This window comes from Monomorium pharaonis, chromosome 8 (assembly GCF_013373865.1).
Source record: "Monomorium pharaonis isolate MP-MQ-018 chromosome 8, ASM1337386v2, whole genome shotgun sequence".
Lineage (NCBI taxonomy): Eukaryota > Metazoa > Arthropoda > Insecta > Hymenoptera > Formicidae > Monomorium > Monomorium pharaonis.
The window spans coordinates 21,972,001-21,999,351 of record NC_050474.1 but is presented as its reverse complement, the minus strand read 5'-3'; the positions used below and the strand labels follow the sequence as shown (position 1 = coordinate 21,999,351).

Below are 27,351 nucleotides of genomic sequence, written 5' to 3'. Positions count from 1 at the left end.
CGTGCTTGGCCCGTGCTTCCGGCCGACACTTACGGATCATTAATAAAACGCGGGCGACACCGCGCCGGCGGGCGGAAAGCATGAATGTGAAGAGAGCGCGAAATGCAAATCGGAGCGCGAGCCGAGCCGAGCTGAGCCAAGCTGAGCTGAGCCGAACCGTGAAGAGCCGTGGAGAGTGCGCCGGCAGTGTCGCATTTGCATATAGAAATCTTGAGGGAACAAATTTTTCTTAAAGTACTTGCCTCACGTGCCCTCTCATCCCTCTCCTTTTCCCTCCCCCCGCTGTCGTGCCGCCACGCCGTCCGACACTACCTCGTCCTTCTTCTCCGATTTGCATACAAGATTGCGCATGATGCTCTTCACGGTACGGCACGTTTCTCCTAACTCTTCTCTTTTACCCTCTACCCTCGGAACCCCCTGCCGTTTCCCGTACTTCTAACGCGCCGTACCCGAAAAGAAATGACCGGAGATATCGAGCAACGTGACAGGGATTTTTAAATTGGCGTTGATTAGACGGCCACTTCATCTCTCGTTTCCTCGACGAGATACCAGTCCCGATTTACCGTATCGATTATCGGATAAATGGGGTAACGACGAGATTGAAAATTAGCATTTCGCTCGAATTAATAAAGAATAGTAACTCTATAACTTCGGATTTTGTTTATAGATTAGAAGCATAATTATACACGTGAATGATTAGAATTCTATCGAAAAAAAATGTGCAATCGAAAAATAACTGAACGATCCTAAATGTAGAATCATACTCGACGTCGCGTTGCCGCGCGAGCGTACAAATCGATTTGCTTTAATAGACACGGAATATTTCGTTTAAAAGAAGCGTTTGTAAAACGGAACGTGACAGACCCGTTGATGGATGGTCCTGGAAAGTGCTTCGAGAAAAAGAGAGAGAGAGAGAGAGATGGAGAGACTGAGAGAGGAAGAAAGATACGACATCGATATCTTAATTCAGATATCCACGTATAGTTCCCCTATGGTTCTTCGAATCGACCTTAAATAGATATCGCTCCTGAGCCCCCGGAGGCTATGGATCGGGAGCTGCATACGAAATCCGATATTTTGAAATCTATGCGCCACTCCGTATACACCGTCCTCGCACTCCCTCCCTCCCTCACTCCTCCGTCTTCCGTACGGTATAAGCCGATGTAACATTGGTTACCAGTTAACCCACCGAAGCTTCCAGGGATTAGATTTGATTATCGCACGGCCGGAATTGGTCCTACAGCAACAGACAACCTGCAAACTATAACCGCTCGACCGTGCTCGAACAGTCTACCTCTCTGTTCCATCCCTTTTCACTCGTGTCCCTGTCTCTCTCCGTCGACGAAACAATCGGGCAGATTTACGATTTCGGGCTGCGCGAAAGGAAAGTGACGATTCTATTTGCCGTGGAAGAGGACAGCGTTATCCCCATCGGCGAGTTAATTTACATACGACTGATAATTGATGTTTCCTTTACGCGTGTCACGGTTTACGAGACTGCTGCGGGGACTGCATTGGTATCTTCGGATATTGATCACTCGGCTTATGGCGTGCACCCGAAATTCACCGCTCGTTCCTATTTCGGACCGCCGATCGCGTTCGACATAACGTATTATACAACGTATCAATGCCCGTGTTATCGTGACGAACCTGCGTGACATTATGTTATATTGTTAACATGTCATCGATCCGCTGTGCGCTTCTAATTTTTGCGAAAACGCTTCCGTTATTCTCGGTCTCGGGATTAATTCGAGTACGAACGATACGAGTAGAATGGCGCGATCAAAGCTTCCTTTCTCTGCACGTTTCGCGCAGAAAGATCGTCCAGGAAAACGTTTTCACGTCTCGTCTCTAGTAAACTCTGTCTCTCCATTTCCGTGTCTGCGAATTCTCTCGGTGGAAACCGTGCGCGCAAAATACAGAGAGAGAGAGAGGAAAAAAGGAGAGAGAGAAGTCAGTCTGAAATCCTATCAGCGTCAGACCGCCGTGGATAAAACGTTTACCGAAACACCAGGCAGCCCGCGACATCGAGTCCCCAAACATTAAATCAGACACGTAACATCGCCGGGGGATTCGATACGACGTTCGCCTTTCGCTTGAATTCGCTCGATCGGGGCGGAATCAAGCCGATCTTCCGCGGGAACGCCTGCTGTCTCTACGTGCACTTCGTGTGCTGGTGCCGTTTCAATCGCGCTGATACTTACTATCCCAATACCGAGCGCAACGAAAATAAACCTCCATAATTAGTTGAGCTCATCACACATGACGTCACCAACTAAAGCGCATTATCGTAGGTGATGTTGACTACAGACAATGCGTTCATTTGTCATGCGTTCGATAAATCCAAATGCGGTGCGTTTATGCGAACTAAATTTTACTGCATTGTCATGTACAATTATCGCATCGTCACGTCGACATACGTTATCTCATTTGTGTGGCGCAATAGCGTGAACCGGTTTGGATATTCGTCGTGCAGAAGCATTTAGAGTTGCCTTGAGCTATCAATACTCTAATCAAATGCAACACTGCTTGATATTTCCTGTTGAATGTAATGAGAAATTGTGATGTTTAGGACAACGTTTCACAAAGGTGCTATACATTATTCGCTCGAAAGTTTTAATCAAGTTTTACACAGAGAGCTTAATATCAAGCACAAGCTTGATATGGAAATGCGAGCCATTTTATACACTTTAGAGTTAATTAATTACAAATTATTATATATAGAGAGATTTTAGTTGCGACAGCAGTATAGAAAATTAACTTACAAACTCGTAAGAAAAGTAACTCGAAGCGAAAATTCGGCTTTTTCATCACTTCGCGTCGATCGCACGGGCGGCGCATACTTTCGGCGAGGAAAATATCGTATATCGGATACAGCGGTGGCAGATGCCGCGGGCATAACAACCCCTCGCCCTTTCCCTTTCTCTTTCCCTCGTTCCGCGCTGCAGCCGCAATGGTCTTATTTCGCGCAGGAGAAGTGCGCCATCGTCTTTATGAACACAGCGAAGACCTCGCCCTATTAGCATAGGAAGTGAGAGTTCCCCTTCATCGGCGTTTCTTTACGACGACGCCTCTATATTCGTTTCCCGTTTGGGATAGACTACAAGAAGCAACAGCGGCGGCTGTTTTTCTGTAACGATCGTGTTTAGCAGAAAAAGAGCAACGAAAAATTTATCATGTAATTACTTTTGTACTCTGAAAAAATTCTGAGATAATATAAATAAAGAATCTGAGGAAAGACATTCTTCGATCAATCGAGTGAGCGAGAGCGAGGTAAAGAGAAATGTCTTGATTTATTATTACTATATTACATTTTATATGCTTATCGGTGATAATTTAAAACGGATTACTTGTTATAATTAAAATACGAGGTGTAATTCACGTTTTATCTCACCGCGAGTAATGGAAGCTATGAAAGAGAATGAGGTTGCTCGATTCGGTAGACGTTCGTCATTAAGATCGTTGTCGCATGCATTCGTAATAGTATTCATTGGAGCGCCGACCAAGTGCTACTCTTCTCCGTATGCAGCAGCAGCACAATGGCAAGATCTCGCGGCGAGAGAGAGAGAGAGAGAGAGAGAGAGAGAGAGAGAGAGAGAGAGAGAGAGAGAGAGAGAGAGAGAGAGAGAGAGAGAGAGAGAGAGAGAGAGGCGCATTAAATTGGAAGCGGGCAACGTAAAGCCGCAGCGCGCGCGCGACCGCACCAAGAGCGACATTAATACGATATGTTCAAGGGATCGTAAAACGACCTCTCGGTAATGTTTAATACGCGACGGCGGGACTAGACGGCATTTCGTGCGGTTGCGGAGCAACGATAAAGTCCGCTGCTCCAAATTCGAATCACCGACCACCACCTTCCACGCTACAAAAGGCTCTCGAGCACGTGGCCGAACCCTCCATTTGCCGCTCCTGGGTGTCGTTCTGACATACGCGACATATACACGCGAGGAAACGTACCCTTTCGGGCACGAACGTCGGCGAAGAAAAGTATCCGAACTGCGTACAAATATCGCGAACCACAAAGCACGACTCGCTCTCTCGACGATGCTTAACGACCGACGCAGAAACACGAACTGTGAAACCGTACCGCGCGACAAAGCTAATCAATGACGGGATTACAGAAATGCACATTATAATGTATTTTATCTAATAACAAGGGAAAAGCATTCGGAGAGAGGGAGGGATTTGAGTGTTCGGCTATAAACTATACCTTCGACAAATTATATTGGTAAAGTACGGCTAACCGTTTACGCATCGACCGAAAGTAAATCTCCAATAAATCACTGCATTTTCGAGCACCATTCGCGTGGCGTTGGATGGAGTTTGGATATAAATTCAAAATTGTATGATTGGTGGTAAATTAATTTAACGACGGATTTACGTCATTTCATTAAGCTTAGTACATTCTATACACTCGGTTGCATAATAATTTCGCGATATAATTGATCCCGTGATTATCAATTTTCTCATTAATTAATTGGTTCCCATTGAAATTCTATCAAGATGATAATTATAAAATAGCGTATCGTTAGTGTTAAAAAAAAATACGCAATTATGCAACGGAAATCTGGCTGATTACTGTCACATCGCCAGCGAGCGTCATCATTTTTTCTACCCTGCGTGGGATTTCGTCCGCGACAAAAATTTCAACAATTAATAAAAATCAAGTGCAAACGCAACGCAGAAGCGAGAGTTTGGAGTGCCAGACGATTTTTTAAACATCCTATAAATTTTATTATGCGGGAGACCCCCGCACGCGAAATACTCGCGGTCTTATTAATGCGTTTCATTTATTCCCATCAGAAGTTCCGTACCCACCCAAGTAATCTCGATCCCTCTCGGAATTCTTTCACGGCCCGTGAGGAGCTTTCTTCGCTTTAAAGCCGCATTCTCAGGACCGAGTGAGATCTCTTTAACATTTATTGCTGCATTTGTTCCCCTGGCATTTATTGCGGGGATCCTCCGTGAGAAAGAAGACATCTCTCGTTGCTACGCAAATTTCGCTCTCCAACTATCGCTTATATATAGCTATCAGAGGTATCCAGATATCTCTGACACGATATAAATTAGCATAACAATGGCATAAGTTCAAAAAAATTCTATAACTCTTCTCCTTCTATGTTAATTCAATGTAAATTTTACATTAAAAAATAAAACGCTTAGGCGTTCTTTTAAAGCTCTTATTATCATTAAAGCGCTAATATATTAAAGTATTTTTAAATGTGGAAAATATGTGAGAAATATGAAGATAATTCTAAAAGAGATAGAAAGAATTTATACTCGCTTTATATATGCGCTTTCCTCTACGTTTTTATCTTCTCGAAGGAAAATGTCAACCCGCGCACTTTCGCGACGCTCGGCGATGCAGCCGCGCGGTACAAGAATTACGCGCGATGCAGTGAGCACCGATCTCGTGGAAGAAATTCGCGCGGCGAGATACACCACTCCTTTAAAGGAAGATCCTCACTAAACACGAAAAGGCCCTCGATAAGCAGGCTCGGGACGTTAATGCGAAACTGATCGAGGAAAACGACATTTTCAGGGTGGTGCTACGAGGAGACGCGGGTCGCCTGGTATTTTCCGGCGAGTTCACCCCATTAAACATTTTTGCTATCTCGCTGGGATCTGCTCGAGGGTAGTCGCGGCAGTGAAGAGTGAGAGGAAAAGAACGAAGAGCAAGGTGGAAGGGAAAGAAAGAGAGAGAGAGAGAGAGGAGGAGGACGCGCAAGAGAAGATGGAAGAGAGAGAGAGAGAGAAAGGATGAAAACTAGAGCGGGGGTGCAAGAGCTGCTTGCTTGCTAGCTAGACGTCGGCACCTGTTGCTTTTACAGTCGACCCTACTTTCTGTCTCCGTCCTTTCTCCTCTGCTGATTTCTCTCTTTCTCTTTCTTTTCCTTTCTTCTCGCGTGCTCTTCGTACCACGTTTTTCCCTCATTCTTTCCTTTCTTTCGTGCCTTGATTCCCTGACATGTCAGAAGGATGGAGTTAAGCGCCCTGAGAGGGTAAGATGAGTCGCTCAAGACTATTTACGCAATTCAGCTTTGCCGAAACAAATTGTCTCTCCTTGAATTTCGTCACACTATCGGCTACGAATGCTGCTCTACGTGTACGTGATCGTGTCTTAAAGATTCTCTCTCTTCAGAGATTCCTTATTTAATGTCATCTGTCTTTGATTTCCTTAGGTAAAATACAGATTTTCTTTATGTATAAAATATTTAATACTCTATACACACGGTAAGTAACAATACTTTTGAATTACTTTTTATTACTTTCATAATGTAAAAAATTGCAGAATAAAATTGTCAAATTATGTGTACAGAGTATTAAAAGAAAAAAAATATATTGTTTATAAATTAAAAAAAATTCTAATTCCAAATAAACGAATAATGGAATATTTCTCTTTCATCGGATTTTAAGATATATAGTAATTATCGAGATAATCGATACCTAATTCAATGTAAAGAGCGTTCCATTTCATCTACGTGAAAATTCAACGCTCGAGCACAACGGTAATCAATATACGCTTCAGCATTCGCAGTAACGTCGAGCTCAACTCGATGAGATTTGGATTTATGATAGGGGTGAGAACGATTATTGCTCTTTGCGTAGCAATAATCAACCGCGGTTCCATGCATAAGTGTCCCATATCTGATATCATGCACGACGCGTTGGTATCTGCTATTCAACGACGCGAGGCGCCAATACGGAGAGTACGCACGTATAAGCGACATTCCATTGTGACGTGGCTTGATTATGTGGTTCGTACCTCGAGTAGCATGCCTCTTACTCCTCGTTGATCCTCCGCCACCACTTCGACGGGCGCAGGGTGTATTTTGCGCCCTACCCTATGCGCTTGCCAATCCGGTGTGAGGATACCCTGTAGACACCGCCGGCATTATGTCCATCATTATCCTGTAATAACAGCCCCGATCGATAGGCATCGTCCTGTTAGAATTAACTTTGTATTATTAGAAGTCGAGTTTACGTTACGAGGGATAAACAACGTTCCACGGATTTTCGTAGAACTTCTATAGAGAGCCAAAGCGGTTACACTCATTTCATTTTCCGGACATTTTTCGTAAAGCGTAATATTTTTTTTGTAACAGTTGATTAACTCTTTAGGGAACAACTTGTAAAAAATTTTGTACTAGTTATTCTCGAATATAAAGAATAATTTTGTATTACCTTGATACAAATTGCAAGTTTTCGATACATTGCATAAACGCTTTAATATATCGAGTACGAATTTGATGGATAGTAATCTCAAGGGAGTTATACCGCGGTTGCGTTCCGTTCGTCGATTATTGCTCTTTAACAACTGAATACAATAATGATCGTATATGTATACATTAAAGGGTTTGAAACGCTTTTATATCATACGTTTTTATTACATTTTCTATTATTAAACTGCTCATAAAAAACGGTCACGGGTGACATTACGATATATTTCATTTAATTAATACTTCACGGATTATCTGGCAAATAACTGGCATTATATTTATAAGGGCAGCATTTGTGAGGCAGTCAAATAGAGAGACAAAATGCTAAGACTCAAGTCTCATATTTTGTCGAAAATTAAGCGACCCTCGCAAAATACGCGTCCACTTCTGAAATTCTCTCATTCGTGATGCGACACGATGAAAAAAAACATCAAAAGCGTTATTCGTGCAAATAACGCCTCTGGGTTACATTCCCGGTCACCGGATATAATGGATGGCGCAAATCATCGATCATTCTCCCTTAATAGCCCGACTCGCGCGCCAACTAAAAGGGGTCATGTTCCGCTTTATACAAGACATATCCGAGAAAAATCGTTGTCACTTCCAGTTTAACAACCAGGCATCCTTTTGTGCAAGGATTTTTCCCTGCCTCGCTTGTAAGTTTCGCTGAACATGTAGGTTTGAAAGTTTCGATATATATAGTAAAGAAGTAAAGAAGAAAATTGCACAAATATCGACGACTTGAATGAAACGCGCTTTCTAACAATTCACGCGATAACTTTGAATAAAATGTGAAATAATTAATATTCTTATCTTCACTTAGAAACATTTTTCTTCTATGAAAATTGTTCTTATTTTTTTAGCTCATTCTATAAAATATATATTAAAAAAATTTTTTTATTAATTCCGTTTTATCCTAAACGGTACGCTCTCATATGCTGTTTGCTTCGCTGCTTTTTCATATCTCTCAATAGAAATTTTTTTAAATTTCTTTTGAATGATGAATCTCTCTACTCTTAGACTCATCTAGTTATAATTAAATACCATTTAAAATATTATTTGAAATTAAATTCAGACAAAGTAAAGAGAACTAATAAACCCGAATAAGCTTCAATGAATATGGACCACGTACGAACGAGTCCAAATATTACATTCATCCAACGAATACATTCCTTCTCTTCTAGCACATCAAAAAAGCTTGTTATCGTTCATTTATCGCAAATATTCTTTCATAATCGTTTATTCTTAATAGCCTTAAAATTGCACATCCTTTTTGTTTGTTGTAAAAAAAAGCGAGAAGAATCCCCAGCATCTTTAAATCCCCGCGACTCCGTTGATATCGAAATAATCTGGCGAGAGACCGCGAACCGTTTCTCTTACCTTTCTCCGCGAGAGATAGCGAGCCGAAAAGGGGAGAAGCGGCAGTCGCAGCGAGCAGGTCGGCGAAGGAGGTGGTCTCGTGGAGATTGAGAGGAGATCGCAGCTATGAGATAACGGCAGCCGCGGAGCAAACGAGCTTCGCCGAGTTTGGACAAGACTTTAACCGTTTAGGTGCGATGGAGGCGTACGGAGTCGCTTCGGCACCGGCTGAAAGTGACTGCCGCGTCGTTGCTCGCGAAACGTTATCTGATGGCGGCGGACTTGGGCGGGTGTAAAAGTGTTGACCCGCCTCGTTGCGACCGACCGGGCGCGACCGGGCGACCAACCCCTAGCGGACGAGGGAGGGTAAATACGTGAATCGTTAGGAGTCGCCGGTTGCGCGGCACGTTCCACGATTATCGCAATTATTTCTGCAAGAGTGCGAGATCGTGACCCCGTTTCCGTACAAAGAATTCAGCACCAACGGAAGGATAAACGCGAGTGGTCCATCGCGATCAATAGCGAGCGCCTCCTCGTCACAAATCTATCATACGACGAGATCCGCGAAGTCACTGATGAGTCTGATCGCAAGTTCGGATACTTCGCACAGACGATTCACAATCAAGGAGGAAGCGGAACAGTCAGATTTCGCGAGATTTCTCCGGTCCGGAGGGGGGGGGGGGTGAGGGGTTCCCATGAAAATGCACTTTCCGATATGCGAGAGACCATTCGGGGGAAAATCTGCCCGACTGCCGGAATCGATATTCCGATTGCAGGAACACTCGGAAAACGATTTTTCCGGCGCACATAAAAATTCATGCCGTCATCGGGACGGTACGAGCGGCACGTAACGGCGATCGACGGATTCCGATCAGCGAGCGCCGGGTCCTCGTGGTGCACGTACGCGCCGTTCGATCGTTTATTTCCGTTTCGCGCGACCGGCGGAACGGGACGCGAGATAATCCCGCTTCGAAACTCCCGCACAATTCCGTCAGCTAAACTCATTTTTCAACGGGCGCTCCCGCGCTCGTCCGAGTCTCACGACGGAAGTCGCCGTTCATACCCAGCCGGCTTAACGCCTCCTAGCCGAGACTTTCCCGTGCAGCAGCCGACAGATAGCGGGAAGAAGAAGATGAAGGGCGAGGAGGAGAGGAAGAGGAGAGGCCGGGAAGAGAGAAAGAGGCGAAGTGAGGAGAGTTGCACGAAAACACGGCCGAGGACCGGCGTGTTGTTGGCGAAGAGGAAGAGGAGTCACGACGCGGCTATAAATACACGCGCCACCTGCAGCTAACGTTCACCGGCTAACAGACCGGAGACTAAGCTCGGGGAGAGAGGCAGAGAGAGAGAGAGAGAGAGAGATGGAAATAGAGAAAGAGAACCGCGTTTCGTTGCCAGACTGTAACGCGAAAGCGTGCACGGAAGTGGCTGTCGCGCGCGTATCTCAACGCTGCGACAACCGAGCTAGGTCCGCGTTCGACACGCGGTTCACCCCGATCTCGCTTTTCCGAGACTCGGAGTTGCGATGCCGTAAGCTGTAAAATAATCCTACCGCGAGCGATCTCTCGGGATTGGACGAAAAACGCGTTAATACACCTGCTAAAAAAAAACGCTGTAAAATTCTTTTATTGTCCTAATATTTTATTAAACATTTAATTTTAGCAGAGCTCTACTAAGAGAATTGCAGTGGCCAACTGTTACCATATGGCTGGAGAGCGACAGCTAAGAATGTGAGATATCTCCATTATGTTTTTGTCATAATATTATTCTTTCAACCTCCGGCGATTTGTACTTTCAACATTGACTTATTTTTATGCGAAGAGAGAGAGAGAGAGAGAGAGAGAGAGAGAGAGAGAGAGAGAGAGAGAGAGAAAGAGAGTGAGTCACGGACACGTCTAGAAAAGATGTAATTCGGTTGTAAGATAATAGAGTCGCTCGAGTATAACAGACCGAAAACGGAGGGCCGACTTCGCCCTTTATTCTAATCAAATCAAACGGCGACGTCTAAGGGCTCCGCGAGGATGGAGCAATCAATCAGTGACGGGCGCAGTGCCAATAAGGCACTCCGGAGTTTTCTATTAACAAGATTTTACTTTTCTCTCGCAGAATTCAGGAGAGTTCAAATGACCGTGCGACACGGTTCCGTTCGAAGGCTCCCTCGGAACGCGACAGAGATTAAAATGCCACGCGATTCGACGACGAATCCGTCGTATTCAAAATATGTGCGCGCCGATGAAAGCTCACCGGTTGTCAAAATATGACACCGGTAGCCCGGTGTTTCCATCCGGCCGGGCGAAAAAGGAAATGAAAAAAGATGTGACGCGCAACGGGAGATAAAGAGCCGTCGGCATGAGACACACCTACCCTGGACCCAGAAACATCGCTCCTTTTAAACCCGACACCCTTGAGCGCGTGTTTTAAGCAAACTAATACCTATCGGGTGTATCACGAGCGAAAGGAGAATAGGGGGGAGAAGGTGGAAGGAGAGGGCGAAAAAAAATAGGATGTAAAGCACCGCGTCGGATAGAACTAGGCGGCCTCTCGCACCGTGCGGCATAAGGGTAGTTTACTACGAGCGTGTTAATTAAACAAAAAGCCACCCCGTATACCAAGCGCTAATTAGAGAGTGGCTCTCTTGCTCGAGCGCGCGCGCGCGCGCGTTCTTCGCTTCAAAAATATTTTCCGGCTGCGTGTTTGCTCGTGCTTCGAACCTTTTTCCACCGCATTTTCCTTTTCCTTCGTCCTTCTGCCACTTCTGCGCGTAGACTTCGCTGTTACTACCATTTTTTCCCCCTCTTTTCATCCTGCCTACTTCATCCTTTCCCACTTCCCTTGCGAGCGGCATTTGAAACTTTACGGATGCCGATCTCAGTTTTCATGCATGTCAGTCTGAGTACGGTAAATCGCACGGTAAATAAATCTATAGATTGAAAATGGACTAAAACGGAGAGAGAGTAATGAAAAGATAGAATTTTGAAAAAAGAAGATCAACACAGTTTCCAATTGTGGAATAAAAAATACATTACAATGATAAAATGGAATGAAAAAGAAATAGTTGATGGTATTGCAAGTAAATATAATAAAATTGCTCGTTACGCAGAGGAATATAAAAGCTTAAATGGAATTATTTTCCACGTTTGTAAAAGACGCAAAATGTGTTTCGCATTTTCAGCCTGCACGTTCACAGTTTGCCAAAAACTTCAACGTAAGAATCGTTCATCATGGGTTTACCACCGAAAAATGCAAATTAATCAAGCGATTAACATTAAATTTGCCCGAATTCCCGCGTTTTATTAAAACACGCCGTTTAAGAGACGACAAGATAAATCGCGAAAAATCGCCCGCGCTATTAATCAACGAGAGATTTCCGTTTACCGTGCCAGTTTCACAACTCGGAACTCGCCGAAGCGGACGAGATATATCGGCCTAAGCGGCCCGGGGCGCCTAATTGAAAATAGGTGCTTTAACCTAAATGCGCTGTACAACGGGTACGTTTCACTCGATTTAAGTACTCGGTGGCAGATTTAGGGCGCGAATGGAGTAACCACGATTAGAATCCGCTAACGCGGCCGCAAACAAACACCGTGCGCGCGGACAGGCACACGTTCGTCGAGCCTGTCGAGATGCGGGAGGAGAAACAGAGGGAGAATCGGCCGCAGTGAAACATCTGCGATCGGATTAGCGGCGGGCATCGGCAACACTTCCGGGTGATTAGACTGATGCCGCCACCATCGATCCTAAGTCCGCGCTTACAGCCGCATATCAGTTCTGCATGGAGTGCGCAGTCCGGTGCTGACAATTCGCGGCCGCAGGCACGACGGGATTCGCTTCGCGTTTGGCCCTCTCTCACCTCCGAAAATCTACACCTAGCACGTACAACGCTGTACAAATGTTTATTCGCGATGGTCGCCCGTCTTGTTCTCCCATGGGAATTTCTCCCCAGACACGCGTTAAAGACGATGAAGCTACGTGCTGTTGATTCTCCGCCACGGGAATTTTCTTCCCTTCCTATGTTTGTACAGTTGATAATAAACTCTACATATATATATTTCACGATTATTTGGAGATATTATAATAGATATGAGATAATAAAAATGTTAATATTATTTATTTAAGCCATTCTTCCCTATTAAAAAAAGAGACGTGATCTTTTCTGAAAAGATTATCTAATAAAGGTGTTCATTTAAAATTTTCTGTCAATTTTCTTAGTTTCTTAAATTTTTAAGTGAAGATATCATTAGATGCAGATTTTTTATGCATTAAATCATATAATCTTAGTTCTTTCTTTGTATTTATAGTATAAAGGATCAAGAAAAAGAAAATTAAAATCTCATTTTAAATTAAGCTTGAAAAGAAAACTTGTGAGAACTCTTAATAAAATTGTTATTTTAATAAGTGCCACTTGGATATTAAAGAGATTTCCTTTTAAACAAAATGAAATTTGTCTATAAATTCAAACAAATTTTATCTAAATTTTTAAACAATAAACTATAATATTTTAATATTTGTAAAATAAACGTTTTTTAAGAAGTCTCTGAATTTTTCTAGATGGAAAAACATCTGACATTTTTGGAAATTTTAAGTCTCTTTCTTTTCAAGTAGTAAATATCTCCTTTACCATGTAAATTCGGACATTTTATACAAATAATGAATAATGAACGGGCAAAATAAAAGTGGTGTGTTTCCCATTATGTGCAGCATAATAGAAAATGGTCTCTTTTAAGCATTAAAGCAGATGAGAAGCGGCTTGATGTTCTTTGACGCTTGACGCATTATATAATCGCGGATGAATCCGCGGCATTCGGCGGAGACAAAGGAGATGGGTCGTGAGAGAAAGAGAGAGAGCAGGAGTGCGTAATCTCTTGAAACTTGGAGGAAAAATAGCGATGCGCTGGCGGGACGGGTACAGGCGAGAAAGAACGGAGCGGAAGGACGGTACGGCGCGGCGCGGAGCGGAACGCTTCGTCCGCTCTGTCGCAGTGCCGTATATTCCGCCGCCGGTGCGGTTGTACACGCGACGCCACTTTAACCCAGAGTCGTCTAACCCTCTTTACTCCGCATTCACCCCCGCGTCCTATTCCTCTTTCGTTCTCTGTCGTCCGAGTGAACTATAGACACACGGACCTACGCGGACCAGTGTATTTCGGTACGGAGGCACTAGACCCCGGTAGATGGTGTTTTCCTCCTCGCATTCCCATTCTTCGTCCTCCTTACGCCTTCCCGGTTCCCGACAGAGACCGGTAGGCAGGAGGAGAGGGAAAGAAACGAGAAGGAGGGACCTCGTTCTCGTCTTCTTCTTGTTCTTCATTCTCGTTCTCAGACTTGCCTCTCGGAGGGAGGGGGAACGGATGATAGTGATTCCCGTGCCAAGAGCTACTCGTTCGGGCCAAGCACAACTTGGCCGAGGCACAATCGAGTGAAAGTCGCGTCGCGTCTATCGCCAAGGGGTGGCTTCCGGAGCGCGCGCGTAAGGTAGAGAGAAGGGAGGGAAGAAAAGAGAGAGAGAGAGAGAGAGAAAAGAAAAACACTTAACTCGAGCGGAGTGAAAGTCGGTAGAAGCGGTAGAAAATAAGGACAAATTGACTGTCCCCGAATGGATGGAACGGAGAATTCACTTCGGTGCGGATTGCGCGACACGGCGACGGAGAAACAGCGAGAGCGGTGAGAGTACGGTGACTGAGTGCTGATCTTAGATTGTGGACGGGATGAGACTTACGAGGAGCAGACGGTCGCTACTCGGGGCTGCATTACGAGATAAATGTTCGCGCGGTAGGTAAGTCGCGAACGAGTGATGAGCCGATAAGCAGCGGCGATTAATCGTGGCGTGACAATTGTGGCGGGAGAAACGATTAAATTGGCCACTTCGGGGGGGAACAGTAATAACACTAAACGATCGCGATTATTCACGAGCAATAACTCATTTATCGAAATGTGACGAACTAAAATCCTGCAGTTTTCATTGACAGAATTTAACGTTGCGATCATAGAGTGAATTTCTAAATGTAAACGAAAGACTTTTTCAGCTTTGATCACAGTACATTTCAGGCGATTAACATCTCACACACTATCATGACATCTCGTCCCGCAACAGATGTCAAAGCTCACGATTGCGGTGATATAATCGCGATCAAATCATCCACGGGATCGACTAGCAGTCAAATGCGCTCGACAATCATTTACTTTAGCGGATCGATCAAATCACTGCTTTCCAACTTCGTTATAACCCATCATAATAGATATATTGCGCGTGCCGCAATATACATGTATAATTAGACGTAGTTTTAAATCGACGTTCATCGAATGATGACATAACGAGCGGGCGGGGCGAACCGTAGCGGGGGCGTCCTTTCGTTCTGGTCCCAGAACTGTTCAATTTCCGCAGGTTGATTGAAATGAAATAATCATTATTGTTCGTCCCATGATCATCTACGATACGCGGTTCTATCGCGCGCCACAACGGCCTGGTATTTATAATGACCATTGTTTCCAAACGTACGAATTTCCATAACTGGTAATTCGATTGTCGCGGTGTAACCGCGTTTACAATTTACGCGGAAATAACGTTTCCCATTCGCGTCGAGTTCGGTGACTAACTGTCCGACGAAGGGAAAAACGCGAGGAGAAGGAAAGAGGCGCACGATTTCCCGAAAGCGATTTTCCATCGCGAGCAGAGAGAGAGAGAGAGAGAGAGAGAGAGGGGCGCTTACCTCGATAATCGCAACGCATCCCGATAACGATCGACGATATGGACGGCGCCGCTCCATCTGAAACGTAATTGCATCACCGATAACGCACAGCCGCCCCCGCGCTTTAATGTTTGCTTTCCGGCGAGCGGGACGATAGCCCGAAGGGGCATCCGTGAGCCGCCTGCGCGTAATGAAGGAATTTATGACGTGAATCGCTCGATGAAAATATACTGCTATCGCCTCCCGAGGCGGTGGCCCTCAGACGCCCCTTCGCTCCTTCTCTGTCCCTCTGTCTCTCCCTCGCGTCGATGTGTCCCTTTTCTTCCACCATCGGTCGCTTTTTAATCGAAATAAATTCTAATTACGTCGCCGCGCGCGGTGCGTTCTCGCGAAATCCCTTGGATTCCATTTGTTGTCCGAGTTGTTACACGCTCTCGCAATATGTTGCTCGCGAACTAATTCGCGCTACCGACGCCGTTGTCATAACCGGGCGTTGTTTCGCATGACCGATTTATTAACGGTCGACGCACGTGTGCTCGCCAGGAAGGGGATTTCGTTTCCATGAATGTTACTTAGCGAACGAGACGATCATGGCGACGGGTGTCGCCTGACGTCCGGGTGTCAAGTCTAGCGGAATTAACCGTTACGTTTACGGCTACGTCGCGGGTAGAGTACAATGGAACGGCACCCGGGACAGCCCGAGAATCCAACGACGTCGGCACGACGAGCGACGATCGGCCCCGCTTGATCGGGGTTAATCTCTCAAGTGTCACCAGCTGTCTGGGCATAAACTTGATCTACGATCCGATCACTTCAGAGACTACTCGCTCCGTCTACTACTGTACTAACCGCGATTTTATCATTCTTTATTCGAAATGAAGGACAACTACAAAAAAATCTGTGTATTTAATTGTTTATAAACTATTTCTCTTTTCATTCATCTTTATGATCGCATAATATATTTTACGTGGAATTAAACGAATCTCTTCTTTTTTTTCCCCGCTGACGCGGTTCTGCGCTTCCAGTCCGCAGTTATTGTTGTGTGGGAGAATAAGGATAAAATTTGCAAGATTCTTTTGCTTCCTGCTACTCATGGACCACGAGAATCGGGGTCTTCATTACGCGTCTTATTCTTTGTTGCAGACCGGAAACAGTTACAAATCGCCAGAGGAATCGCCGCACACGGAGCACAGCAGACTGAGGTGAGTGAAAACAAACCGCGCGCCGTTGCGAGCGTGCAACAAAGCCAAAGAAATAACAAATGCAACTCCGGCGAGGTTATTACCGAGGGAAACAGGCACTCGGATAAAAATACGCGAACTAGTCTCGGCGACGGTAGGTAGACCATCATAATGTTCAAAATACCTTCGGAAAAAGCGACTTTGCATTTCAAATTGCAAATCGCGTAATTTGTCGCGATACATATTTACAAAACGCTAGGATGACATGCATGGAAATTGATGATTAATCCATAATTATCTCGGACCATAGGGAGAGAGAGAGAGAAAATTAATGGGTCGGAAATAATTATAACAAATTTTCCGCGTCATTTCTCTAGGTTTCTCTAGGTCATTTCAAGTAATTAACCGCGAAATGTATGGCAAGTATAGAACAGTCGCTAAGACTGTTTGACGTAATCCCGAGCGCAGATGGACCGCGCCAAGTGTCCGACAGCGAAAGATAAATTTCAGAGTCCGTTCTCCTCGGCGGTGGTGTACGTCGAATATGCGATTTGTGACGCGTATCGTCCGTAAGTTGCGCGCGGAGTCAACACTAAAACTGCCGTGGCGAATTCCTGAGATACCTGAAGCGTTGCCAGGTCGATGTCGTGCAAAATACTCTTTGCAAAAATGAAAACTCAGGCGTGTGCCGTGACGCGAGACGAGATGGTGCGCTGACGTGGCACAGATCGACTTCTAATGCAGGCCGCGGATCACCATCATCATTAATTCGAGCTGGTGATTACAAGATACGATCGTTCTTCCAAACGATGTAGTTAAACATCAAAACGATTGCGAAACTTGCACGATTAAACGATCCATCATTTAACAACACTGAAACGGCAGACGATTGTTGGCACATGTTCGCGACATTGATAAAATTTAAATGTTGTAGAACTCGGCATCGTACATGGTTTTGTCTTTTTTTTTAATACGATAGAGAATAATTGTCACAATTATTCTATTGCCGCTGTGGTCAATTGTAATAAAATAAAAATTATAAGAGTTTTATGTATTAAAAATGTTTTAATGTTTCAAAAGACTATCGTAGAAATACAAATAAATATGTGGCAGTAATAGTTTATAACTCATATTTTTCTTTCATTATATTTAAACAATCAATCAGTTTCCAATCAATTTTTTATATTTTTGTTTTTATTTAGTGTATATTAAATTTGTTACATGAATAATAACGAAAAAAATGTTTATTATATATTTTTAAAAATTACAAAATAAATATATTAACTGCCCTCCGCCACACACACACATGAATACTTAAGCGTAGTTGAAACAATTATTGTTAGATAAATTGCAAAATAACAAACGGCATGTTATGCGAGCCTGATTTCAGACGAAGGTATCAAATAACATGAAAGTATCAATCCCGAATGTCAAACGAAATTGAAATTTAAACGGAGACGCCCCAAAATGCGTTTCATAAAAAACGGCGGATAGAAAAACTATCATCGCGCTTCCGTGCGCGTTTTGCTACCGTAGGTAGAAAGGATTTTGTCGGACTAAGGAAATCTCATCCGCTATACGTTCCATATCGGTAGCTCGTGATGGCCGGTATATTCACGTCTCGTAACCGCGATACCCGTTCCTTCGGCTGTTCTAAAAATGCGGTATCCCGGTATCGTTTTGCACCGCTATCCGCCAGCTCGACGTGCACGCTCGTCTACATTCGCGACTCGAAATTCATCAAATTCATCAAATTCCGAAAAGCGTTCTGTCACGTTAAATGACGTTCTCGCACGCGAATTTAACGCGTTTCGTTATATTTTCCGATTTTTTTCTCGGCACAAAAAATGCAGCATATTTTAAATCAATCTTGCCTATATTCATATAGTCCAAGGGGGTTTATTCTATGAATTAAAATAATTCTTAAATAGCGATGGAATATTCAATACTATTAAGGACATCATACGGTATCGCACTGAGAAATCGTCAAACGGATATAAAGGTACAAATTTTTTTAGAGAACCGCCCGCTGCAAAATTTACCGAAGTCGATTTATTTCGCACGAAGGGGAGCATCACGATTGCCGAATATTCATGCGTCTGGCATGCAATTTTCTCCCTTTTTTTTTATTATGTACCAGTCGAAAAAGTTAGCCAGCCGAATGAACAATCAGTCGGCAAGATCTAAAATCGATTGACAGCCTGTCGCACGTGCAACGCGCTTTTTTCCATTCTCAGTCGCCGTATTATGCGATGCTAGGATTGATCCAATCCGAAATCGAACCGGCACATTAAATCTGCCTCGTTCGACCGAAATGCGCATCCATCTTGCGTTACGAGCGACGGCGCTATTTCCCGCTCGATTGCGATACTTTTAATGGGGAATCGGAGCGTTCCGTGTCGGCGGTAATGTAACTTCGACGGAAGCCGGAGCAGACGGGAACGATTATCTTCCATTACACCTGCGATTCCCAGGTACAATGTGTTCCAATTAATCGGCTCGGTTGAGGGGTGTGGAGATAAACGATGAGCATGCATATCAATGACGGATGTATATCACGTCTTTTTTATGGTTTCCGCCAATTGATATTATTATTGGTATTAGCGTCTATGTGTTGATTAACGAAAGAGCGATTGAAGAAATTCTGAGCGATGCTTATCGCACGGCGATGGAAAGATAAATCTTTCTCATTGAGCTCCTTTTTGTTTGATCGCAGATTCTAGGGTAATTAAAGTTTGAGTGCCGTGAATAATAGAGAGAAGAAGAGAGCCAGAAAAGGAAAATCGTATCTGTTAATTCGCCGCAAGGTAAATTATGCGGGGTATATTGACGGAATTCCGAATAATCACTGTCTTTGTATAGATTAAAGAGAATTTCTCTTGGAATATTTGATTTATAATTTCGAATTACTCCGACATTTGACGCGATGGAGCGGCTTTTATGGCTCACAGACGACGTTAACGGCGCTCGCGGCCGTAAGAGTCGAAGAATCAATATTATTCAAGTTCGCCGTATCGAGAAGGATAGTAAAACTTTACGCTCAAATTCGAGCGGGAGGAAAGCACTGTTATCATCAAGCACGCGGCGGTGGCTCGCGATCGTCTATTTAGTCTATTACATCGTCGACCAAGTGACAAATGAATGAATTGAGGAACCTCACAGAGGACCTCCGCAATTCTTGTTTCCGTCAGCTTTTTCGCGCGGAAACGTCGTACTCGCTTCTCCATTTTCATACGTAAATTCGATGCAACGGAATTAATTGATCGGTCGATCGCATATTCTTGCCCGACATCGCGCAAGCCCTAAAATATCTCCGATATTTGCGCCGGAATATTTCTCGTCGTCGAGAAACCGGCACCCGAGCGAACGTCCATCCCCTCAAGCGTGAGAGAGAAAAGACGTTTATTAATAATTATTTGTTGCGAGAAGATTTTTAATTTTCAATTTCCTCGCTGAATGAATTACCTTTGCGATTCTCACTCACAAATTATACGGGATTAATATCGCGATGATATTCAGTTTCCTTCTGACTGATTTCTGGCTGCGAGTTATCATAATTTAACAATCGTGTGGCGTTGCTCGGGCAGGGCTGTTTAGGCGTACCTACCCGTCGCGTTATCAATCCTCCCCATTCGCGGGGGCGTGTGAATCGTCCGTAACTTCGCATCGACCGCGCTCACACGCGCGCTTATACATTCTGACGGGGGAGATAGGGAGGCAGGGGGGGTGGGAGGAGGGGATTTGAAACGCGCGAGGCATGAAACGCCAACTAGCGCAACAACCACCCGCGAGTCACAAGGTGCGAGCGTGTCAAATTCGCGGGCCATATTGCGGTATTGCGGCCAAAGGCGCCGCACGCCGTCAGCGCTTACGCCTGTTCGTTATACGAATCTCTCGTTTGTATTCAATCCGCTGACGCTTATTTTATGACAGCGCACCCGATGCGATTTCCCGATAATCCGAGTCACTTGTACCCTCGCACGCGGCTGACGGATAATCCCTTAAGTGCCGCACAATTTTCTCACACCTTGTAAGCCCTGTGTATCGCGTGATTTTTGTCTGCCGTACATGACGTGAATCTCGGCGGATCATTTTCTAATTTGACTATGAATTCGAAACTCGAGTCTCTCAGAACATGAATTTTATGATGATACGCGTTTTATTATATATTTTCTTTAAAAAAAAGATATAAATTATAATATACGTACAATAAAAGAAAATAGAAAACTTAAAAAATAAAAGATTTTTTTATGAAATTGTACAAATTGAATTAAAAATAAAGTCTTATTGTTTTTCTTAAACTAGTTAGATGAAAAAAAACAACCAAATTTACTAACATTAGTCAGAGTTAACATCGCGAAAGAATTTATTCGCAAATGAGAAAATATACCTGGCGACCACTCGACTCTTTTAAAGTTATAGGTCGTCCCACGCCAATGCACGTAATTGGCTGCCGACGCCACGAACTTTTAATTGGTTCTAGCCGTACGTCCGTTTCGGCTTCGGTCTGATGATTTTTCATCCTCGTTCGGTTGGAATCGGCGTCAAAAATAATAAGTGATGTGCGCCGCAGCGGGTCGACTTTTGCGACGAGATCAGGTTAATCAGATTTTCGTGCAAGAAATACGCACAGGGATGTTATCGGGTTAATTAATGCCGCAGTGCCAATTATACGCGCGTACGTAATTAATAACGAAATATTAATGACAATGGGCCGCGTAATAACAACTAGAAAATTTACAAATGCCACTCGTCGAGCATTAACGTATCATCACGTTGATACGACGGCCGACGGACGAGACGATAATCATTACGAGGCTTTTGTTGTAATAACGGGATTATCATCTCGTTATCAAGTGGTGTTTTTCAATTCGCGATCGATGGATGGATGGACGGAAATTAATGAGTTTGCGCGCGCGTGCTCTTATCTGCGCTACTCGTTGATTCAGGTAACCAAGGATCGGTCCTTGAATCCCTCTCCAAAGCCGAGTATCTGTAGAAACCTCAAATCGGTCGATCGCGGATTGAAAGAAAATACCGTGATATTATTTCAAGCATCATTTCGCACTTTTGATAGCTACTTTATCCTTTCTTTGAGTTCTTTTCTCTTTTTTTTTTTTTTGAAAAATATAATAAAAACACTTTTACAAGAGATCATTGTATTTAATGCTAAGGAGTGGAATCCATCTCTTGTTTAAATCGAGATCTTACATCGTATACTTGTTTTAAATAACAAATCGTATAAATAGAATATGTGAAAAAATCACATTTATAATATACATTTAATTTATTAATTATTTGTAATTCATACAAAATATTTTTTGGTTCATATATAAGTATTAGAGGGGCCAAAAAATTATCATTTTTATAAATGTTGTAAATAGTATACAATTTTGTTGATAGAGTTTATTATTTATTCTATAATGTGACTGCTGAGAAAAATCATTTTTTATGATTCTTATAATATACGATTCTTTTTTAGATGGAATTCAGTTCTCGCAGTTTTACTGTCATCACAGATATGATTTTATATCATAACTTTATGACTTTATTTTTACAGGAGTCATTTCGCCCTGTAGGTATAGACTGTGTAAATCACCGTCGTACAATTGGTCATTCGCAAATACATGCGATTGCTACCCTATATGTGTAATACATTTTCCACACAGTATTTGCCATATAGTCAGTACAGCGTAATTGAAGCATTCAAAAGTTTTTGGTCCCTCGTTCGGCGCGTTACATCTGTCGACTGTGTCCGTGAGTTCATATTTATTTTGCAAAGTTACGCACGACGATATTGTTTCATCTATCCGGAATTGGAGCCCCGCTGGAATACGTTTCCGCCGCGAGTGTTTTAATTAAAATGTTTTAATTTTGGAAAACTTTTGGGATAAACGTAAACCCATAACTCGACATCAGCAGTAGCGTCTACTGCCGCGATATGTCAGAAAATTTCGTCGGGTAAACCGATCATGTCCAATGTGTAACGAAAAATGCACGAGAAGCGTTGAAATTAACTAACTGTATTAAAACTATCAATACGCGATTTATAACGCACGCGTCATAATCTTTTCATTCAGTGAATGCAGAACAGCAAATATCTCCAAATACGACTGGATTTCTGTACACGCGATCTATATCGCCTGTCATAAATTTATGATTTAACGAGAAACTAAAATTAGCAGAGGCACGCGTTTTACCGCTGCCATCGTCGTCGACAATGCGAATACTGCAGGACACATTTAACGGAATTAGCTTTCGGGTACGCCCGTCTTTTGGCTTACCGCCAACGCAAACACGACGACTTTCACTTCTGTATTCGAGACTACGTGATTTTCTCTAGTTTTCGTCGCGCGATGGATCGAGCCTCGATCGCGAAAATCAATTTTTAAACATTTTATCGAGATGACACACGACAGAAAATGCTGTGTGAATATTTTTTACGAAGCTCTGTTGATACGTCTAACAATAAGATTCGAAAATACAATTGATCGAAATTGATTTAAAATATCTGATTCTGTTCACGTATGCACGAATATTATTGGAAAATATTAACAAAATAAAATCCCTTTACAAATGTAACTGAATTACTTGAAATCCGTTTAAAACATTTTCATACTTCAGTAAAACTGAGGGGGAGGGGGAGAAGAACAATTTTAAATAATTTCCTCTCGGAAATTTTAAAGAGATGTTGATTTTATTCAATTCGCTGGATTTTGTTTGACTGATAAGTTCATTATGAATTATCCATAGAGCGTGCAAGTCGACAAACAATAAACGCGAAGGGTGTTTACCCATCGATACTACGGTGGCTTGCTTCCAAGTTAAACTCGACGACTTTCCCGTGAATACGATGCTGGTATAATAGTCCCCGCGTCGTAGGAACTACGGACGTGAGGATGAACAAAATGTAATCTCGGCTATACACCGACCTCGCTTCAAGTCTGATAACAAGGCTAAACGACATATGGTAATTGCTTCCATTTTTGCCTTAAACGAGATCAACGTATTTAAAGTTATATAAGGAGACATTTAACTGGTATTGTTTCCTTCCGTAAAATCTTCCTTCAACAAAAATATACCAAAAAATTTTTTAAATCATTATTAAATGTTTTGAAATTATCGATCAACCGATAATCGATTATACTATTTGTCCCTAAATATTTTACTGTCAATCGCTTTTTTTGTAATAAAAACGCTATCATAAAAGATTCCTACTTATCCAACAATTATCTCAAATGTTTATTAGGCAGGTTTCTTTAATACAATTCATGTATCTTACGTCTGTTACTATCGGTACGGGTTATCATACGGTTGTTGTGTATCGAATAACATAGCGCCGATAGTCGCCAAGCTCGCCTCGTCAGAGCGTATCCAATTTCCCTAGTGGCGCGATTTCACGTCGGGAAATGGCGTACTTCGCAAACAGCGAATTTTTACGCGGCAAGCCAGCCAGCCACCGTGCCTGGCTTTTCTCCGATCTGGGAAACTCGAGAACTTGGCGGATAAACTCGCCGCACGCGCGACGTCGCGTGAAAGGACGCGGGCCTAGCTTGGCAGTATCATCTCGACATAAAATATGGATTATTCCGGATATTTGCATTCGGCAAACAAGCCGACGACGAGTTGCGACGCAAGTTCGCCGAAGTTTGACGGGAAACTTTTTCCCCTCGCGGTTCCAGTAATTATCGAATTGTTTGCCGTCTCGAGCCGTCAATTCTGGGGCGGAACGGCACTTCTAATCGTCAAGCATCGATCGACCGGGTCTTTAAGTTCTCGCGTAAATTTTCCAATTCCCTTGCTGACTCGTTATCGAATCGTCGCCGAAATGCCTTCTTTAAAATCGAGGGGCACATTTCGGCAAATTATGCCGAAATAAAAGTTTATCTGAAATATCAATTTTCGAAGTAGACGTCCACGCGTTGAATGACACAAATTATTCGTCCGCCGCCAGCGGGAACGGAGCCGTGCCATTATTCTCGAAATTTTTCAACGTTCAACGTTTAGCTGTCTATTCATTCGCACGGGCGCGAGCGCGCGCGGGTCTCTGGTTGTGCCTGCTAATAGATCAGGATCGATTTGTCGACGCGGCCGTTCTCCGCGCGTCGATATTAATCATTTTAATCGAGCTATTGTTCGAGCGGCGAGAACGTCGGAGTAAAGAGCGATTACGTTAAGCCCTTAATCGATCGCGTTACCGTTATTCGAACGATCAGCATCATCGTCGCGATATTATTATCCGAAACCCGCGCGAGCGCGTGCACGAGCGGCTGGACGTGCGGATTGACGTTTCGTTGTTGACCGCGGAATCACGCGAAATTTATATTGGCGAACACATTGTCGGTCGGCACGGCGCGGCGCTGCGGGCCGATAGACGATCGGGTATGTCAAGAAGGCACGGAAATAATTGTTATTGCCAGCGACAAGCCGCGTGCAACGTCGACGAGATTCCATTACACGCGAGAATGACGGCGCATCATTTCGCCTCTCTCCCCCCTTCCCCCTTTGGCTGAAAGATGGTTCGATCTTTGACCGCCGGTAACAATCCGTACCTCCTCTATTTTTGTATATATGGCGAGACCAGGTCGTATCGCGAACTTTTGTGTTCCTCGATGCGGTTCACGTGAGAGTAAAAGCGCGTATCGAGCTAAGCGGAGAGATTAGAATACGAGTATTCCCGCGGCTAAAGCCGGAAATTTACTAATAGTTCACGGAGAGAATCGTATATATCAGTGTGCCGTTAACTAGTTGCTATTACGAGACGTAATGCTATTTGCAATTTCTACATACATAGCTGGTACCGCGGGCGCCGCCGCCGTCCTAACCAGCATCGTCGATTTTCCAAACTTTACGCGAATTTATAACGCGGTCAGTGGAATCCAATTAATTTCCCTCCTGACGAGAACAATGTCCACGACATGATATTCGATAATAAACGGACAGAATTGTAAAAGAATGTCAATGTATTGTAGTGAATTCCCTCTAATTAAATGTATAATGTAATATGATATAAAAAAAAATTTGCTTATAAAGTACAAACAGTTCCGATTAATCATTTCTTGTCTAATATTTCTATTGTCGTTTATTTTTAATATTATCCGATTAATAAATGTGCATAGCAATATGCTGCTGCATGATTTGCTCTCTTATTGAGGACCTGAAACATTTTGATTTTATTTGCTCCGATTTTTCCTGGCCATTGAAAACACATTTCCGTCTTTCCTATGTCTCCCTCTCTGACGTACGTGGAAAAGACGTCAATATACTGCAATCATAGGTACTGATTTTATTTGAACGTTCCGAAATTGTCAGTCGAGATGTGTGCTCGAGTCAGAACAAGGCTCCCGCGGGCATGCCAAAACGACAAATTACACCCTCGCCACGAATTTTCCTTAGTCGTGGAATTAAATATTCATCATCCGAGATTCCGTACCTTATATTTCAAGATATAGATGAAACCGGAAGAATCACAGCTACGTGCCGGCATACATACGACTCGATTACATTTCGTATGCAAATCACACACGGAGTAATCATGAGCCCGAGCTAAAACATCCACCTGTTTCTCCAGCCTTCTTCGATCTTCTTCGAACCTATACCTACCCTATACATATCCCCCATCCTCTCTGACAACGTGCCCTCTACTTTCCTCTTTGTCTGTACGCGCGTGATTGTTTCTTTCCTCCTGACGATATCTGTTACCATCGGAATAAACCGTGAAAGAGGGGTCCGACGGTAGGTCGCAGATTTCTTGTTCGTGGTCGCACGACGCGCACGGGTTGTACTCTAGAGACAGAGAAAGAGAGAAAGATTGCGCGAGAGAGAGAGAGAGAATAGGGAAAAATGTGAAAGGTAGGCGGACAGGGACGGGAGCAAGACAGGAGAAGGCGTCTTTGCTCGCAAATGGACTCGGATAGGCGCTTTGTGCGAAAATGAAAAAGTCACGAAGGCGGAAGATAAAAATGTACATATATATATAGATATTATATATATGCATAGGCATAAATATATGCGCCACGAGCGGGGCGGAGGAGGAGTAGAAATAAATTCGTTGCACCCCGAGGACCGATATGATACGCCAAGAAAATATAGTGCCGCCCTGGAAATCGATACCACTGTCAACCTGTCCGCATCCCCCGCCGCGTTGTGTGGAGGATACGCGTGGAGGCGGTTCGCGAGGAGCAAGTTCCATACTATCGTTATTCCGGCGCGAGATGATGACACGGAACTTGCGACACCGAACGACGGTACGGCTGCTTTCGAGATCTTCGATTTGAGGCTGTCGGTAACGATAAAGTGACGGCGAATGAAAACGAGAAAAAGTAACAAAATGAAAATGATAAAAATACGAAAATTCGTTTCAAATTTAATTAATTAAATTTAAATAATCAAAAATGCTTATACACATTTGTCTGTAAAAGATATGAAATTTGTGATCGTTATGATTCGAACATCACATTTCATTTGACGAAAACGATACGTGGAGGTCTTGCAATAATTTCAAAATAATCGAAGGAATTTTCGAAATATGTCACGATTACACATTTCTCGATAAAACATTTCCATTTATGTTACATGCTGTCGTAGCCGGCACGATTCAGCTAATAAATCGGGGGGGAAACATTCAGTCGTAAAGAAAATGGAGTTGTCGCGAGCTCCGCACGCGGGAGGAAGGACAGGAAGAATTTGTCGCCACTCGAGTGCCATTTCCTTGGCAGTATCGGCACGACGGGCCGTTTGATAACCCGCGTTATGCAATCGCCATTTTAGTATCCGTCCATATGTCGTGGGGCTTCACACACGGCCGTATGAATATGCAATATTTCTCAACTCCGTGGAGAAGTTACGCGTTGTACATTACAATGTGCACGTGTATATAAATATATATACATATATAAATATATACAT

At 43.5% G+C, this 27,351-nt stretch overlaps 1 protein-coding gene and 1 long non-coding RNA gene across 6 annotated transcripts in view; one reads left to right on the top strand and one right to left on the bottom strand.

Annotated features, from left to right (window-relative positions):
- Positions 1 to 27,351, top strand: part of LOC105836314 (zeta-sarcoglycan) — a 189,890-nt gene that overhangs the window by 109,136 nt on the left and 53,403 nt on the right. Inside the window, exons 1-2 of one of the 3 annotated variants that reach the window (XM_036291365.1) lie at positions 13,990 to 14,345; positions 16,406 to 16,464. Coding sequence is in view for 1 of the 3 variants with exons in the window: in XM_028189993.2 (XP_028045794.2) it covers positions 16,406 to 16,464 (59 nt within the window). In the remaining 2 variants the exon portion in view is untranslated. Of the gene's footprint in view, positions 1 to 13,989; positions 14,350 to 16,405; positions 16,465 to 27,351 lie in introns of those variants that run through there. The other 2 variants (XM_036291364.1, XM_028189993.2) reach the window with 2 other exon arrangements.
- LOC114254239 overlaps positions 1 to 27,351 on the bottom strand; it is a 184,033-nt gene that overhangs the window by 105,614 nt on the left and 51,068 nt on the right. Inside the window, exon 1 of one of the 3 annotated variants that reach the window (XR_004964430.1) lies at positions 6,767 to 12,893. The exons of the other annotated variants lie outside the window; for them this stretch is intronic. This is a non-coding gene — a long non-coding RNA (uncharacterized LOC114254239). Of the gene's footprint in view, positions 1 to 6,766; positions 12,894 to 27,351 lie in introns of those variants that run through there. 3 annotated transcript variants of the gene reach the window in all.